Raw genomic sequence first — 17014 nt, forward strand, 5'->3', positions numbered from 1 at the left:
AAATAAGCATATGCTTCTGCTACGACTGCGGAGGAGAGAGCTGTTAGTTGTTGGTGTATTTTTTTAGCCTTTTTAATAAGTAATATAGCTGTAGAGCCAAGTATTGTTGTAATTCAAACCCAGTAAGTGAATTATCGACCAATTAGAGTGGTATATCATCATCGCCCATTAATTCATCAAAGTAATTTACGGTACTTGGTTTTTGATTGTTGTATTTCGAATCGCTTGTACGAAGTTGAAGGGAGCACCCCCCAAACTTGTGATGTAACATATAAATATACTCGCCGCGTATGGATCAACCGAGTGACCGAAATTAAAAAAAGTATTCGGTTAGTTGTAAGAATCACGTAATTATTATAAACATTTTCAGAAAGAAATGGCAGCACTCGCTCGCACCCTGCGACCCTTGATGAGGTCCACCCGAGCTCAGAAGAGGTTTTACGCCGATGCGGCGGCTGATCAGCTCAAATTCACATTCGCTGGTGCAAATCAGGTAGATCTTTTTGAACAGACAAGTTGTACTCATTCTTAGTGGACAGCGTGCACTTTGGCAGTTTTGTTAAAGGATATTTGTACTAAACAAATGTGTTGTGTACAGGTATTTTACGACCAAGCTGTCATTAAGCAGGTTGATGTGCCATCATTCTCAGGCTCTTTTGGCATTTTGGCAAAGCATGTGCCCACCTTGGCTGTTCTAAAGCCTGGAGTAGTGACAGTGTACGAGCAGGACGGTAACACCAAGAGGATTTTTGTTTCTTCTGGCACTGTTACAATCAATGAAGATTCCAGTGTACAGGTAAATTAAAGTACTTATGTTTTCTTGCAAGTTTAAATGTCAAATCAATGCCATTAAAACTTACATTGAAATGGAGTTTGAGACAGTTTTGATTATTAGAGAATATCAAACTATATTTTTTCTTGTACTTCCATCAATATTAGGTTATTATTATTGTGAAAAAATTTAAAGCATCAAAAATTAGACTATAAAAGTCAGTTTCTATGCAAATATATCTGTCGTGTTTTTAAAGTAGTTTGAATATTTTTTGGTATTCTAATGAAATATGGCTTTCAGCAACGTTTCTTTAATATTGAATTGTTCATTTATATTTATAAAAGTCAGCTTTCAAATTAAAGTAAAAATTACAGGTGGATAATTCAGAAAAACTTAAAATAAAAATTATACACCTGTTAGATTTTAAAAATTTTATGAAATATTAATGTATAGAAAAGCATATATAATATATCTTAATTCTAGGTTCTTGCGGAAGAAGCACATCCTGTGGAATCATTAGACGCGTCTGCAGCTAGAGATATTCTTAGCAAAGCACAACAACAGTTGTCATCTTCCTCATCAGAGAAAGATAAGGCTGAAGCTGCCATTGCCGTTGAAGTTGCTGAAGCTTTAGTTCAAGCTGCTGCATAAATTTACTTTTTAAAAACTGTTCCGTCATAACAAAAAAAAAGGAATTCTCTTGTACATCATACAATTAGAAACTTAATGTATAATAGCAGTCATTCACATTGGGGATACACATGAATGTGTCAAAAATGAAAATAAAATGTTGATTTTAAAATGGAAAAAAGAAAAGTAATTTATTCATTAAATACAATAAAGTATAATTTATTGTCATTTTGTTCAATTTTATTTCATAACATTTTTTACTTGTTATTTATAAACACTCTTTCAAACGCTTTTTTTCAAATGCGAAATTTTTTTTAAAGGTTTTTTTATATTTTATTTAAAACAGCCATTAAAATCACTCTGATTGTTAAAGTCGTTGGCAAAAAGTATTGTTATTTTTATTATTTAATCACATAAGTATCTATTAGACTTCTGTACAAATATTATAAACTTATTAAATTACAAAAAAATGTATATAAGGCATGGTGATGCACATAATTATAACAAATATCGTGCGCATCTTGTGTATGAGAAGTAAATTCTTTAATAAACCTTTGGCACGTCATCACCAGTTATAAAACGTAGCAATAGCTTTTGCAGTCAATATTTTTTCAATTGAACATATTTGGCAAATGATTTGTACATTTATGTTGTATGTACTACTATTAATAACAAAACAATATTTTTTCATTTGAAACAAATACATGAAAAATAATTATAAGTATCTAGTTAACGTATTTAGCCTTGCATATATGTATACGGTTTCGATGCTGTATAAAAATTTATTTCAAATACTATGAACAATTTCATGCCTGGAGCTTAGTAAGTAAAGGCAAATATTTTATGCAAAAAAGAAAAAAAAAAATACTTAAAAGACTGTAAGTTGCGTAACAAAAAAAGTAGCCTTCTATTTCTCACTAATATTTCTTTTCTTCGTACATACATATGTATCTGAATAACATTAACATCTTGATTTTCTTTGGACTAGTTCTTCATTGGTTACCCGCCAACTGACTTTTTAACAAAGATACAGGTACAGTTATTCCTTGATGATTGTTCATAGAATCGCTTTTACAACAACCAGTGCTGCTCGAACTTTTACAACAATTATTAAATACTTCTTGCAACTCTTGCAGTGATTTTATACAAATGACGACGCAGCAAGTGCCACAACTGTTTTGATTATTACAGCAGCATTTGTTCTTCAAGGAAGATATAATATCCGATATATTTATCTGCTTGTCTTCAATATTACCAAACTGCCGCTGTTGCTCTTGTATTTGCGGTTGTTGCTTTTTAGTTGCAATTTCTTGACTCGCTTGCGAGCAATTCGTACAGTTGTAACTTTCGCTTTTACATTCGCAAACAGAGCACTTGCATATGCCGGCATTGGCCGTGATCTCTCGCAGGACGTTTCTCGACATATCAGCTTTATTGGTAGCATCTACTTTGACGCAGTCATTGTTGCTCTGATACTCGGAGTAGTTCATAACGATCCCAGCACTCCCATTGGTCAAATTTTCCGGATCCACAAGACTTACCGTCTCAAGTACCGGAGCTTTTTCCAGCTGTGTTTCAATTTCGAGGGGATAGGGCTCGGGACCCAGGAGATTTACTAGAGATTGTACAGCCGTGGGAAGTGCGACGGATCCCGTCGACCACGTCGACTCTGTCCGTACAGTCGGTATCGCCGTGGAGGCGATTATCTTATCCGAAAGCTCACTCGTTAGCGAATTTATGTCGATCCACGGCGACTGTCTTTCTTCTTCAGATGCTAAGGCGAGCTCGAGGGCTCTTGACTCGTTGCTACTAACGTCGTTGACCGCCATCGGTGTTATTGAACTCGGAATGCTCTGCATGGCCGCTTGATTTTCAAAAGTCGGATTGTTACTTTCAAACGTTAATTGATCAAGTTCCCTGGTCATTATGTGGCTGTTGTCTGGCATATTGAGGGCACTTAGCATCGGACTAGATAGAGAATCAAACAGAGCATTGCTGTTGTCGCAGTTTCCCAAAGTGCTATTCATTAAATCCATCATTGGCTTATCTAAGTAACTGTCGACTTTGATCATTTCTAGTGACTGATCAACAACCGTATTATCTCCAATATGCACCTGAGATAGTTTTGAAGTATCTTGGCTTAAGTGGTTATCTAAAACGATATCCGACGTTTGCAAAATTGTGTTGTTGCTGTTGGTACTTCCGTGCACCACACTTGATTCGATGCCCTGACTTTGTATTTCGTCAAACAATTTTAAGTGATCAAAGTCGCCGGTACTATTAAAACTAGTTATTGAATTATCGTTGTCGTTTACATCCAATTTTTTATTGGAATCTTCATACAAGTTAGGACTGTCTCGTACTTCCTGTTGTTGCAAAATTTTAATAATTGTATCGTCACTATTATTGTTACCGATGTTTTGTAATTGGGTGTCAGTCAAATTTTCAATTGTCTGAATATTTGCTGTCTGATGGTAAGTTTCGATCGAGGAATAAAGTACTACAATAGGAACTTTGCCGTATGATTGTTCTTGATTGTCGATATCGACTTGAGAAGTGATTTCAGTATTTTCGATATGTTGCATGTCTTCGATGAAACCGGCAATCTCTAAATCATCATTATTGTTCTGAAAATTATAAAAATGTCGTCAATAACGTTGTTAAGTACTCCAAGTTTTTTTCATACTCCAGTACATACTAATTCATCGGAGGATGAGAGCTTTTTGTGAGTCTTAAGATGACTTTTTAAGCTGTGCGGGGTGGTAAAAGATCTCTGGCAATCGTGTTCAGTGCAAATATATGGACGTTCGCCGGTGTGTGTGCGCCTGTGCGTTTTTAAGTGATGAGAAGCAGTAAAGGCTTTCTCGCAGCCTTTTTCACGACACCTTAAAACAAGTGATTCAACTAAATTTTTCATTTGCGATGCAAACTAATGCAGTAATAATTTTTTTTTTTACTGAAATTTAACATTACTCGATTTGTATAGGTGAAAATTTGGTGAAAAGTTGCACAATATGTAACTTATGATTTAATGTGTAAAATATTTCGACAAACATACTTGTATGGACGTTCTTGAGTATGAGTACGAACATGTTTCTTGAGATCGCTAAGTGTTGTGAAGAATTTGACGCATCCTGTCTCTTCACAGTTGAATGTGTTGCCGCTGTGTAGTCTTTGATGGGCTCTTAGTCTGTAAAGGGTGTTAAATGCCTTCTCGCATCCATTGTGATTGCACTCGAATGGTTTAACTTTCGTGTGTACTCTAATGTGGATTTTTAAACTATATGATGTTAAAAAGGCTTTGCCACAGCTGGGTTCTGAGCATTTAAACCGATATTCGCCTGAAAGTCGATAATTCGGTTTTTGTTCAATATAAACACGTTGTTGTTAGCTGAATAGATTTGTTCAACATGTTTAACACATGATTTAATATTATTTTGTTTCACAACAAAATGAGCATGCACAACATGACGATGGATGAAATTTTTCCACTTAATAACTATCAACCCAAAACAATTGTAATTTATTTGTGTTATGACTCACCAAGTTGAGATATCCTTAGGATGCATAAATGTAATAAGCAATGATTAGATTCATGACAGTAAGTTGATGCATTAGTATGCTTTTGAAAGGAGTGGAAATTTTACTCAAGCTTGAAAAAAGCAACAAGTTAGTTACGCACAAGATTTAAAAACTGTGGCAAATGTAGGTGTGGTATTCCCAGTATATGAAATCTGAAAGGTAAATATCGATTATCTGACCAACCTTTGTGCGTCTTCATATGCGTTCTTAAATTTCCAACTGTGCTATAGGTTCGGGAACAACCATCATATTCACAAGTGTATCTACTGATTTGCTTCTGATTAGTGTCTGGATCTGTGCTTTCAATTGTTATGACGGCATGAGAAGGATCTTCAGGCATTGAATCACGGTTGCCAGGATGTATTCGCATATAAATTTCATTTGAACTGACAGTATGATGAATGTACCTGAAAAAATTCAGATTTTTTTAGTATCAATAAAAAACATTCAAATATTACATGATTTTTCACAATAGAAACGTTTTAAAAATATTTTACTGATTATTGTTCTCTGAATCTTACTATACCTCCCTATATGGTATTTTAAACACAATTAGAGTACTTTATACATGATTTATCTTGATAAAACTACAGCGACTATTTTCATTCGTTTACAGTAAGCTTATTAATTTCAGAGAACAACTGCACAATACAGTCAAAAAATGCGATATTGTACTAGGAAAAAAAATTTCGGATAAGAACTATTGTTGGAGCAGGTATCAATTTCAAAACTACAGGAACGGCCATATAAGGAAAGGCTTAAAAAAACGTGGGGTGATAGAGTGTGTATGAGCTTTCGCGCGCGTAAAATATATGCCATCGGAGCAATTTAAAAATAAAAGGCCAATAATCGCCTGCACCCACAAAGGCCTAACTGGTCCCCAACCCCCCCAACCACTAGTACTCATTTGGGATTAAGTTCTTTTTCATCTTTTCGAAATCATAGAAACGTGAAAGATTAAGTAATTGTGGATACTAAAAAAAAAAAGAAAAATAAGTCGAGATGGAGAGTTAATGGGGGAGGTATAACGAGGGGATGGTATAGGTACCCAGTGTTTTCATCGTGGAGTAGCTCGTAGTCCTCAAATTCTGGCGCTCCACCGGCGGAATCGTTGACGGAGTCAGAGTGCTGCTGCAGAAGAAACTCGTCCTGCTCGTGGCCGAGGACGCGTACAAAGCTCGGCAGGTCGAGACTGTCGTCAAAGCAGTCCTGGAGGTCGTGTTGTGGCTGGCCCAGGGCTAGCTCCTCCCCTGCAGCTTCCTTGGAGCCGTGTACCTCCTCGAATTTTTCGTTTCCCCACGTCGCCATCATATACTCTTCTTTTACCTCTGCTGGGCTATTAGCTGCTGGCCCGCAGCAGCCGCCAGAAGCCAGAAGAGTATCACGCACACTGCATGAAAACACACGTCCACTAATCTACTTAGTACTTGGCTACATGGCTACTTGGTCCCACTATAACGACACACACCCGCACAATACTTAATATATACGTATATATCTCTCGCTGGTGTCTCTTGATCTTTCTTGGCTGCTGCTGATGCTATACTTACTTATTTCTTCTTCCTCCGGAGATGGCTTCTGTCTTCTTCTTTTTATCTCTTTTGCTTTTTGTATATTTTATCTGTCTCGTTCACACACCATGTTTTGCGCTGAGAGCATATAATATATATATAAGTATACCATCAATGCCATGTACTGATATGATGAGGTGTTGGTGTTCCCTGGAATTTGAAAAACTTATATATGGCTATGCTGCCCACCCACGCGTAGGTACCTATACACACTCGAGATCAGAATACTTGCAAAACTTTAGGGAAATTGCGTCCGATTGATTACACAGATGCGGTAATACATAATTATCACAGATTTTCTTTCAACAATGTTGTCCTATTTTGGGTATATAGTGTTCCTAAAAAAATTCGGCTGCTCAATTGTCATGTATAAGATTTCTTGAAATTGATGTAAATACACACTTTGAAACCATAATTATATTTTAGCTTAATTTACAATTTAACAGAGTATCGATTAATATACCACAAAAATTTTATCAAACAGTAGACACATGGGGACAGTAGAACAACGGGATGTAAGATTTCGGGTAACTTGTTTATATAATTTTATTTTCCAACTCTTAGAACTTTTTATGGAATTTGCGTCTTGAAAATAACAGATATCGATCGAGACGTGTAATAATAAAAAAGCCGTAACTCTATAGGGATATAAGGGACACGCATCCGTAAATCATGCACTCTGTACTTATACGTGGTCACTTATCTCATCATCACAATATACTTGTACCAGTTCAATGAAGTCGCCGTAAAAATTTTTACATGGGTCTATTACTGCAAAAAAAAAAAAAAACTTGATTTAATCGACGAAAAATCGAATGTTGAAAGTACGAAATTTCAAGTTTAAACACTGTATGGAACAGATATTCCATATAGAAAAACAATTGAGTAATTTTGAAATTGAATTTTTTTTTTCGACGTTCCACCGGCCCATCGATCTCTATTACTTTATTACTATTATAACGATTTCTTCTTACGTTTTTATTGACAAAGTTCAAAATATTGAGATGACCTTGGAAACTCGCAACCCTCATATATGCTATATAGAATATTCTCTTATATAGTATTCAAAATTCAATAATAATCTTTTACTTTATTCACTTTTGGTTTTCCATTTCATTCATACAGTTTATTTTCACGAATACGTATGTAACCGTTACAGAGTATCTGAAACATTTGCAAATTTTTCCAATTAAGTACCTACGAATTTATGATTAAGTTTTTGGGATTTGTTCCACTTGCCTCGTAACGCAACTTGTTTACGATCCTGCGTGACTCGATTACTCGAGAGAAACCTCTCCAGGTTCATAAAAAGTTACTTTATTTATTTTGGTGTCGGGCCAACCTGAATTTCGTATGACCAGCCAACAAGCCACATCCAAGATTATATACTTATATTGATTATTACATAATGCAAAAGTTAAAACTATAAATCATTTGCTAACACAATAAACATTTGAGCAATCATGGTGTGCGTTGATTATAACAAATCTATTGTTGGATAACTTTTTTCGCAAATGATGGTACAACGGAAATTGCGACACCTAAGAAAAAAAGGCCGAAAGTGTCCGAATTCACGGGGAATCGCGTTGTAATCGAGTAGATAATATTTATAAAATTTGGCAGTATTTTTGCGTGAAACTAACTCTACTGTGTGTATGTAAGAACGACACAATACATACGCACACTTGGATTTTTTAAATAGCTTTTTTAACACGATTACAGGTGGAAATTGAAAAATTTTATAAAATTGTAGTATAATTCATTTGAATTCGTTTGAAAATGAAAAAACATTTCTTTTTTCGGATTATTTTAAACAAAAGATATTCTTGTAATTTTATTGCCAAATATTTAGCGAACCATGTTAAATCTGTAAGTCTAGTATTTAAAATATTTTTATTTATTTTTTTTTTTTGTTAGCTAGATATAAGTAAGAAACGCAAAATTATTTAAAAATTTTCAACACTTATGATAGATGACTTTACTTTCTGGATATTCGAAAAATTCAGGAAAATACTTAACTATTCAAATATAAAAAAGTAAAAAACGTTTGAATGGTTGTGATAAAACCTTTATGAATCCGTTGTCTCAGTCGCGGATTTGCGTGTGACGTCATGGTGACGTGGTCAAGTAAAAGTGTAGTGTATGGATCATATATATATATATACACATATATAAATCCAACTACAATTGTAAAGCCGCAAAGTGGCAAAATTACAATAGAGAAAAAAAACACATGTTCGAAATAATAAGGCACGCTCGAGTGTCTCCCGGTATCATCACAGAGAATCACCTGACGTGGAAACATTCTCCCCCGCACTACTCATTTGCTTGCGTTTCATTTTCCAGTGTTGTTTGTTGTTAGCACAAGTTTAACACAATATGTCGACAAAAGACAATGGTGATAATGTGAGTAGTGAAAGTTGTGCTGTTTTATTCTGTTTTTTAACCACTTTACCATTAAAATCATAAAGTTTGTCATGATTTCATAATCCATTAACTGTGTGTTCTCTAAATTTCATAACCTAAAGTTTTTGTGACGTTTGAAGTGTGCATTTTTCACAGATGTGTGTTAAATTTATACAAAGCAATAATGAGAATATTGTATTTTTCAGATAATTAAAGTCGACAAATGGGATGGGGCAGCAGTGAAAAACGCACTGGATGACGTTGTAAAGAATATTTTAATAAAAAAGTACAACTACATTGAAAATTTCACCCTTCTCGATGGACGCTTGGCACTGAGTGCCATTGCAGTGCTTGTGGCTGGTGTAGCTTTGGCTTGGGATTATTTTTATCCCTTTCCAGTCTCTAAACCAGTGCTGCTTATTTGTGTGTCTATATATTTTGTGTTGTCAGTTATTATCACTTTTTACACGTCATACATGGAAAAGGGAATCTTTGTTGTTGCAATCCAGAGGTATGTATTTTTTTTTCTTTATTTAATTTACAATTGAACGATTTATAGTAATGTGTTGTAATTTTATTTTAGGGATCCCTCAGGATATGATCCGGATATTGTTTGGGAAGCAAGTTCTTACATGAAGAAGTACGATGACAAGTACAGTTTGATACTTTCAATGAAGAATTCAAGTACTGGTGTATCGAATGAAGCGTCGGCGACAAAGTCGGTAGCTAACTTTATAGATGTTAATGGAGTTGTGATACCAGAGTTAGTTGAAGCAGTTGTGTCAAATTTGCATGACAGCTTATCCTCTGAACGAAAAGATAAATGATAACTTTACTTTTTTTACATTGATAATGTGTGCTGACTTTTTTTTATTCTTTGTGATATTTTAACAAAGACCTTATTCTTCAAATAAAAAATTTAAAAAAATAAAACGTCAAAGTCATAATAACGTTTTATTAATGTTTAGAATAATAATCATTCAATTCATACACCACTCAGTACCATTTAAAATTAATCATGTGCATGTAAATATTTATAATTGCATGTCTACTAATTTGTTTTGACAAGCAGTAGTTTGTAAATGCTATTTTTAATAATGCTAAAGCATTTTTACTAAGGTAATAACAAAAAACTTGAAGTAAAACAACTTTGATTTTTGACGGAAAAAAAATTTTTAATTCCTAACTTGTAAATAATATCTTTTTTGTGTGTATTGACCAGAAATCAATGAACATAAAAATATGCTCAAACTACCCTAGATGTATTGATTGACCTAGTTCGTAAAATCGTTAAAAAAATTTTTTTTCTCTCTTTTATGGACATCCGATGTCAGAAATGTTTAATAAAATATTTAAAACATATTCCAATACTTGTACTCAAAACTCAAACAAACCGCCACTCTATGAGCACGATACGCCTATCGATTTCGAGTTTGACCGTCTGAATTACCTCCAATCGAAGTAAAGTATATTTATTATTTTTATTTTTCGCTGGTTTAAGTGGCAGTTTAATTTGGTCGCTAATGTATCGAAATTAAATTGATAAAACCACAACTGATTGAAATATCTCGACTCTCGAGTGGAAATTGAAACTAAGCTGAATCTTGGGCCAAGTTTGGTTGCCACACTGTCCACCTTGGCCGCAGCCTGGCCTCCAGTTTGAAATACGGCGCTGACTTGGGTGCAGCTTGGCCTGGTTTTTGCCTTTCGCTTAGTAATTGCCAACTTTTTTTTGCAAATTCAACGATGATTGGCACTAAAGTCTCGTCGCTTAAGTATATTTTACATTTTTACTCAGATTGCAAAAAAATTTTAAATTTTTTAGTAAGATCACTAGCGCCTTCTGGCAGAGAAAACTAAAAGCGAATACTTTTTAGTTCAAAATCATCCACGCTAGATGGCGCTAATCATGAACTCAATACATTTTTATTTTATTTATATGCATATCCGTGTATGTATACACCGTCACACTTCAAATTTATATTTATTTCCTTTAATAATCAGTGACATACATATTTACTAAACAAAGATAAGTATGCATTTTAATAAAAAGTAGTATATTCGTATGTATGCGACTTGCGACATCGATTAAAATGAGGTTAGGTTGACGTCTTAGTACTTCGACTTTTATTTTTGTCGTGTCGTTGTGTGAAAACATTAACTCCAAGCTAACCAGGCGAAGTAATTGGCTTCAATAAAGTGCAAAGAGAAAGAATTCAACCAATAACGTGACGCTATTGTGTATTTTGAAATTCGCCGAGATAACGAACGGGAGAAAAAACAACCTCTATTGAAGTGCGGTTTCTGAATTGTGTTGAATAAAAACTACGAAAGTAGCTCCTGTTTCCCCTTTTGCTAATGATTTAATTGCGTTATTTGAATATTAACGTCGTTGCACCATGACTGAACAAAAGCAAGAAACTAAGTGCATCACTCTTAAAGGATCTGCTGTGCTGCTGAAGGAGTATCTTTGTAAATATCATATTTCAATTAACGATTATAAAATAAACTTATTTAACTTCCATTGATAATGTACTCATTGCTTGATTTACTCTCATTACATAGTATATGGAATCAATAGCATATTGTATCAGAGAGGAATTTATCCTCCGGAAACCTTTGAGCCTGCGGAACAATTTGGACTTTGTATATTGATGTCCACAGATCCAAAAATCAAAAACTTCTTTGATAATGTACTTGGCCAAATCCAGGAGTGGCTCATACAGAGAATAGTTGAGAAAGTTACTCTGGTCATATTAAACGTCAATACCAAAGAAGTTTTAGAAAAGTGGGATTTCAAAGTAGACTATGAAACCGTCTCATCAAATGGTAGTGTAGACGACAATGGAGATGGTAAATTCATCGATGTTGGAAGCAAAGATACCAAAACGATTCAGAAAGAGATCCGAGAAGTTATACGTCAAATCACTGGTAAATATAGTTAATAGTTCAATAAAGAAACAACTAATAAGAGTTTGATCAGCTAAAACTCTTTTCTTTATTACAGGAACCGTTAGCTTTTTGCCGCTTCTTGATTGTTTATGTTCATTCGACATCCTTACCTACACAAAGCCTGAATGTGATATTCCAAAGGACTGGGATGAGACAGATCCTGTATTTATTGCCAACAGCCAAGAAGTAAAATTAAGATCCTTTTCTACTTCTATTCACAAGATGGACACCATAGTTAGCTACAGAAATACTTAAAGTATGTAAATAATATGAAATCGAAGATACAGTGGTTATGTATAAAGTGATGTTTTTGCTTAAAAACTTGTACATAATCGCTTTTTCTTTAATATTTTTCTCTGTGAGAAAAAACTTTGATACATATTGCTCTCTAAACACAATTTAATACGACGTGTAACTTTTGTAATCTATCTTTTAAGTACCAAGGTGCCTAATTTATTTTATTTTTTAATCACAGGCTCCAATAATTTTTATAATAAAGTTATAGTTTTTTTACATATTTCATTTGTTGTTTTTATGGTTGTGTTTTATAAATTGCAACAATTAAATCTCGAGTCTAATGAAGACGTTACATCAAAGTCGTTCTATTTCAGAAAAATTCTTAGAAAAAAAGGAGTACTATTTTATAATTGCAAACCAGGCAGGAAGAAATTATGCAGTGAACTACATCTATGTTGAGAAGAGTGAGGCAAAAAAAACTTTGTTTTATTTTAAATTAATTATTATTATTATTACTTTTTTTTATTATTTACTAATACAAGTTCATTTGGATAGCATCCATTTGATTTTATATAATTCATTGAAGAAACAAATCAATTAATACTGGTACTGAAAGTATCTTAATGTAAATTGCCCGAACAAATAAAACGTTTGTATTCCGAAACAACATTTCTTTATAAAAGGCTTGATTCTTCGGAGTCTTATGTATAGTAACGAGTTTTCGAAATTCAAGCGTACAAGTATACGAACAAACGATTGTTCTCTATTTAATTCCTATATATTATCTGTTATTTGTAAATATACTTATATACTTTGTGCGACTAAAATTGGCTTTTTTTTTCTTTTTCTTTTTTTTTTTTTTTTTTCGTTAGTTCACAGTGCAGATCGTTTATATCTAAATATACTATGATATATGCACTGCACGATGTTTTATTTTCACATCATTCCGTGCAGATCGTCCATACATCCAGATCCACCCGAGGGCTTTCGAGAGATCAAAAGTCGTGCGCAAACACTCGGTGCTGTCGTACAATAATTTTTAAAAACTTTTCTTCTCGTCTCCCTTGAGTCGCAAATGAGCCGCTCAATTACGTTGGAGTTACCAGTATATGCATAGTGATCAACGTCAGATCAGCGAAGTTACAGAATCGGCTTGTTCAATTTAATCAAGCCACCGTGCTCGAGCAGTTTGCGACGTCGCGGATTAGAATATCTTACTTTTTCTATTACGTAGGAGCCGGGAAAGAGCCCAGAGTCGTTTCTTTATTTTATTATTATTATTTTTTTTTTTTTCATTGCGGCCGCAATAAAGGAAGGGACATAAAAGAAGAAACTCGATTTGCTGGCTCTTACTTTTTTAAAGTTGGCAGGTGTATTTTGCCTCGGAGTTTGTGTGGACCTGCAGCGCAAAAATTTTTCATTGTCCAACTTTCGAAATGGAAAATTTCTCCTCCGCACTCTTTCCCACCTCGGAATATCATACAATCACGCGCCACGCAAGACACTGAAATATTTAATAAAAGTATCTTTTTGTTTTAATCTTCAATGTTTTTTTTTGTTTCTCCACTTGTATTTACTGAAAAAATAACAAAAACACTAATACGTAACATTATAACAGTGGAGCAATGATGAAGCTCGCCCAAAAATGGTAAATCATAAAATAAACAGATTTTGTCGTTTTTTAGCGTAACAATTGAAATTATTTACAAGAATATATTTATAAATATTTAAGCAAAAACGAAACGTGTTTAAAATAAAAAATATCGCAAACACAACGAAATAACACATAAATAAACATCTTAAACAACACATTGTGTCAACATTGACGGAAAGACGCTCGTAACATCATCTGACAGCGGGTAATAAACGCGTGATAGATACAATATTTTACAATATGTGCAGCGTCTTATTGACTACAATTGATCGGAGCTAATATGGTCGCGGACCACGTAACGATCGCAAATATATTGTTCGCTACCCCTTTAGAAAAATCATAGGCGTATACGCGACACTGTGCAGTAATTAAACTCTTTTAATCGAAACAATTTAAATATCTACTTATTAGATCAGTTCAAATTAGCAAGTATGCAAATTTCATTGTTTCAATTCAATAATCAAAATAAAGAATAGGATCTGTCTTTATGCCATTTGTTGTAATGGGTATTCGTTGAATCAATTGACATGGACTCACTGTTTTTGAGATCAAGTTATAACGATATCTTTTTTATACACAATTTTTTTTTCTTTAACTTGAAATAACAATGAAATATTCTTTCAAACAATAACCTCGAAAATGCACTTTAATAATCAAACTTACCAATGGCAATGATAATAATAATAAAATTAATAATCAATATTCACGTATTGTACTTTAACAATTTTTAACGTTACAATTTGAATATCTATCCACTTTTTAAACAAATTTATCGCCAATAATTTCATTAATACTATTACACAATTGTTCGTGCCAATATATTTAGACACACTTTTTCAAACATTCATTAAAAAAATAAGAATCAACGACAACAGAGGCAAATAATAATTTTTTCCATCATGGGGTTGATTGATGTCCAATACCGCCGGAAAAATCGTTAATTTTAACATAGAATGACTTAGTATATTGAAAATTCAATATATATATATATATATATATATATATATATATATATATATATATATATATATATATATATATATATATCTTTAAATACCATATGACGTCAGGAACTATTCATACTGTTCAGTTTGATGAGAACTAAACTTTAATAGGCTCGGAAAATTAATTCGATGAATGTTTCTCTATAAGGGTACGAATGGTAATCGCAAACCGTTGCGATGTTTTTTTTATTACTATTATTAATAAATTACCTCAATTTTTATCGTACATTACATAAGATCGACGACAATTTACCAACGAATTGTACAATATCAAAGAGCATTGTATAGCACAAAAGTTCGAGTTAGTCGCATCGTCATATTTATTATTATATTTTTCTTCTTTACAACAACGCAATTTTAGCTCAAGTTAAAGTTTTTTTTCATACTTACGTCTATACTCTTTTTTTAAATACTTATATATATTTTACATGTCGCTACTTTTACCTTAAAAATTACGATGAGTTTTCGATGATCGCCCACCTCGAGTCTCAAATATATATATTTACTATATATACTATCTGCAACACATCGACTTTAAAACTTTTTTTTTTTTTTTTTTTAATCTCTCATAAATCCTGGCGCGATGGCTGCTTACAGGCATAAAATATCGTAAAATACACTTTTTGTCATATCACTCTGCAACTGGCTATAAAGCAGACTCGAGGCTAATTTTGAGGTTTTTTTCGTATTTGTTTATTCATATTGGTTGATTTTTTTTTTTCAAGACTTTCTTTGAAATCCACGCAACGATCGTTTCGAAGCCCAGCTTTTTTTTTCATTATTTTTTAAAAATAAAAATAATGTTGTACCAAAACGAAAAAATGATAATAATCCTTATTCTGCATATTAAAGGGAGTTTTTCTCCCGAAAATTTGATAAAAGAAAAGCTCCGTAGATCAACAGCATTCTTCGAAATACTGCTCGTACCGGAAAAAAAGGAAATTTTTAAGTATTCATTCTATTTTTCATTGTTCGAATTCCGATTAAACTCCGGACCACGTATAGTAACACAAAAAAAATGTAACGATCATCAAGTCGTACGAAACAATTACAAGAGACTTAAAAAAACGCTCGATCAAGAAAAGTAAAGGTTTTTTTTTTTTATCTCCTTTGTCCTCAAACTCCGAGGGACCATGTACACAATTAAGGAGAAAATCTGTCCCGCTGCACAATAACACACACACAACATAGCGTCCCTTTCGAAACAACAATTTATATTGCAATAACCATAATCATTAATTTAGCGCCGTTCCACATTTTTAGTATCCTCCCATTTCACAAAATATACGACCACAGTCCATACATTACTACAAATACATCATTGTTGTGCAACGCACCAGCGACAACATCCACGCGAGCGTTTGCCAATCGGAAGGAATTAAAACACCCGTCAACAAGCCTCGATATAGGTACATACACTGTTTGCGCTTCTTTTTCCGCAAACGCGTAATTGTAATGTTCGCACCCACAATCGTTCTCAACAATCACATAATATCCCATACGAGTGCAAACAACCACAGCGAAGTACCGATTCGTGATTTCACAAGGGAATCACCCATCATAAATTACATGTCTATACGTGCCACCGGCGCGTTTTAATTCCTTCCGCAAACACGTTTACGCGGCACTGTATAACAGTGCTCCTCGATTAACACGAACCGCGGCGTTTCTCGCTCTCGCTTGTACAACAGAAGAAAAACAAGAAACTGACGAGACAATTCGCCGATTCTCGTTCGGTTTTCTCAGTGTATTTATATGGTCATCGGACAATTGAGCGCATCCGTGCACAGGAGCACAAAGCCTTCGACGAGAAAACGTACATTGCAATGGTTACTTTTCCATACGTACACACACTAAAGTGTTTTGTTTTTTTCAATAACTTTGTACAAATCCCACGACGCGTCCATGACGACTAGTAGGCGTATATATATATATTATTTATAGTACACAACAACAACGCACGTACACCCACACACACATATAAATATGTACACAAAACATATACACACTCGCGCACGCAGCAGTCGAGTTCATAAAAGTTCAGGTTCAGCGGCACCAGTTAAGCTTGCACGGACATCAAAATATGCGGAAGCAAGTCCTCCTCCTTGCCTCTTTGCAACCATTACACGTGTTTTTTTGGTTTTGTTTTAATCGTTTCGTCGTGCCGTTTATCATACAATTGTACGTGTAATGTACATGTTATATA

The 17014-nt window shown here is 33.9% G+C and overlaps 4 protein-coding genes across 8 annotated transcripts; 3 read left to right on the top strand and 1 right to left on the bottom strand.

The window, feature by feature from the left end:
* The first annotated feature begins 12 nt into the window (after positions 1 to 12).
* ATPsyndelta (ATP synthase, delta subunit) lies at positions 13 to 1634 on the top strand. Of its 3 annotated transcripts, none has more exons than XM_014351598.2 (4): positions 13 to 191; positions 371 to 493; positions 599 to 796; positions 1256 to 1634. In XM_014351598.2, the coding sequence occupies exons 2-4, from the start codon at positions 377 to 379 to the stop codon at positions 1421 to 1423; spliced, it is 483 nt and encodes a 160-aa protein (XP_014207084.2). In that variant the 5' UTR covers positions 13 to 191; positions 371 to 376; the 3' UTR covers positions 1424 to 1634. The 3 variants fall into 3 exon arrangements, with proteins under 3 accessions (XP_014207084.2, XP_014207085.2, XP_014207083.2); XM_014351599.2 differs by having other exon boundaries at positions 13 to 181; XM_014351597.2 differs by having other exon boundaries at positions 13 to 122.
* Positions 1575 to 6750, bottom strand: LOC106638442 (uncharacterized). Of its 3 annotated transcripts, XM_089591151.1 has the most exons (6): positions 6535 to 6748; positions 6029 to 6436; positions 5168 to 5387; positions 4461 to 4743; positions 4101 to 4287; positions 1575 to 4029 (listed from the first exon to the last, which is right to left on the bottom strand). In XM_089591151.1, the coding sequence occupies exons 2-6, from the start codon at positions 6293 to 6295 to the stop codon at positions 2395 to 2397; spliced, it is 2592 nt and encodes an 863-aa protein (XP_089447277.1). In that variant the 5' UTR covers positions 6296 to 6436; positions 6535 to 6748; the 3' UTR covers positions 1575 to 2394. The 3 variants fall into 3 exon arrangements, with proteins under 3 accessions (XP_089447277.1, XP_089447278.1, XP_089447276.1); XM_089591152.1 differs by having other exon boundaries at positions 5168 to 5391; positions 6033 to 6750; XM_089591150.1 differs by having other exon boundaries at positions 6029 to 6748.
* A 1936-nt stretch (positions 6751 to 8686) lies between these two features.
* Positions 8687 to 9944, top strand: Spase25 (Signal peptidase complex subunit Spase25). Its single transcript, XM_014351596.2, has 3 exons — positions 8687 to 8961; positions 9168 to 9472; positions 9545 to 9944. Exons 1-3 carry the CDS (start codon positions 8935 to 8937, stop codon positions 9786 to 9788), a joined length of 576 nt encoding a protein of 191 aa, XP_014207082.2. The 5' UTR covers positions 8687 to 8934; the 3' UTR covers positions 9789 to 9944.
* Positions 9945 to 10980: 1036 nt separating this feature from the next.
* Positions 10981 to 12169, top strand: mad2 (mitotic arrest deficient 2). Its single transcript, XM_014351595.2, has 3 exons — positions 10981 to 11433; positions 11527 to 11892; positions 11969 to 12169. The coding sequence occupies exons 1-3, from the start codon at positions 11361 to 11363 to the stop codon at positions 12166 to 12168; spliced, it is 639 nt and encodes a 212-aa protein (XP_014207081.2). The 5' UTR covers positions 10981 to 11360; the 3' UTR covers position 12169.
* The last annotated feature ends 4845 nt before the right edge of the window (positions 12170 to 17014 follow it).

This window comes from Copidosoma floridanum, unplaced genomic scaffold, assembly GCF_036245765.1.
Source record: "Copidosoma floridanum isolate Cflo_tuat_1 unplaced genomic scaffold, Cflo_Japanese_pri ptg000013l, whole genome shotgun sequence".
NCBI classification, from domain to species: Eukaryota; Metazoa; Arthropoda; class Insecta; order Hymenoptera; family Encyrtidae; genus Copidosoma; species Copidosoma floridanum.

Excerpts from the sequence above, each read along its gene's own strand:
- LOC106638442 (XM_089591152.1), bottom strand. The coding sequence starts at position 6,295 with ATGATGGCGACGTGGGGAAACGAAAAATTCGAGGAGGTACACGGCTCC. Across the intron at positions 5,392-6,032 it reads CTCCACGATGAAAACACTGG|GTACATTCATCATACTGTCA; the intron begins GTACCTATACCA and ends GAATTTTTTCAG. Across the intron at positions 4,744-5,167 it reads GCATATGAAGACGCACAAAG|GCGAATATCGGTTTAAATGC; the intron begins GTTGGTCAGATA and ends ATCGACTTTCAG.
- mad2 (XM_014351595.2), top strand. The coding sequence starts at position 11,361 with ATGACTGAACAAAAGCAAGAAACTAAGTGCATCACTCTTAAAGGATCT. Across the intron at positions 11,434-11,526 it reads GCTGCTGAAGGAGTATCTTT|TATATGGAATCAATAGCATA; the intron begins GTAAATATCATA and ends CTCATTACATAG. Across the intron at positions 11,893-11,968 it reads AGTTATACGTCAAATCACTG|GAACCGTTAGCTTTTTGCCG; the intron begins GTAAATATAGTT and ends TCTTTATTACAG.
- ATPsyndelta (XM_014351598.2), top strand. The coding sequence starts at position 377 with ATGGCAGCACTCGCTCGCACCCTGCGACCCTTGATGAGGTCCACCCGA. Across the intron at positions 494-598 it reads CATTCGCTGGTGCAAATCAG|GTATTTTACGACCAAGCTGT; the intron begins GTAGATCTTTTT and ends TGTTGTGTACAG. Across the intron at positions 797-1,255 it reads ATGAAGATTCCAGTGTACAG|GTTCTTGCGGAAGAAGCACA; the intron begins GTAAATTAAAGT and ends TCTTAATTCTAG.
- Spase25 (XM_014351596.2), top strand. The coding sequence starts at position 8,935 with ATGTCGACAAAAGACAATGGTGATAAT. Across the intron at positions 8,962-9,167 it reads CAAAAGACAATGGTGATAAT|ATAATTAAAGTCGACAAATG; the intron begins GTGAGTAGTGAA and ends TGTATTTTTCAG. Across the intron at positions 9,473-9,544 it reads TTTGTTGTTGCAATCCAGAG|GGATCCCTCAGGATATGATC; the intron begins GTATGTATTTTT and ends ATTTTATTTTAG.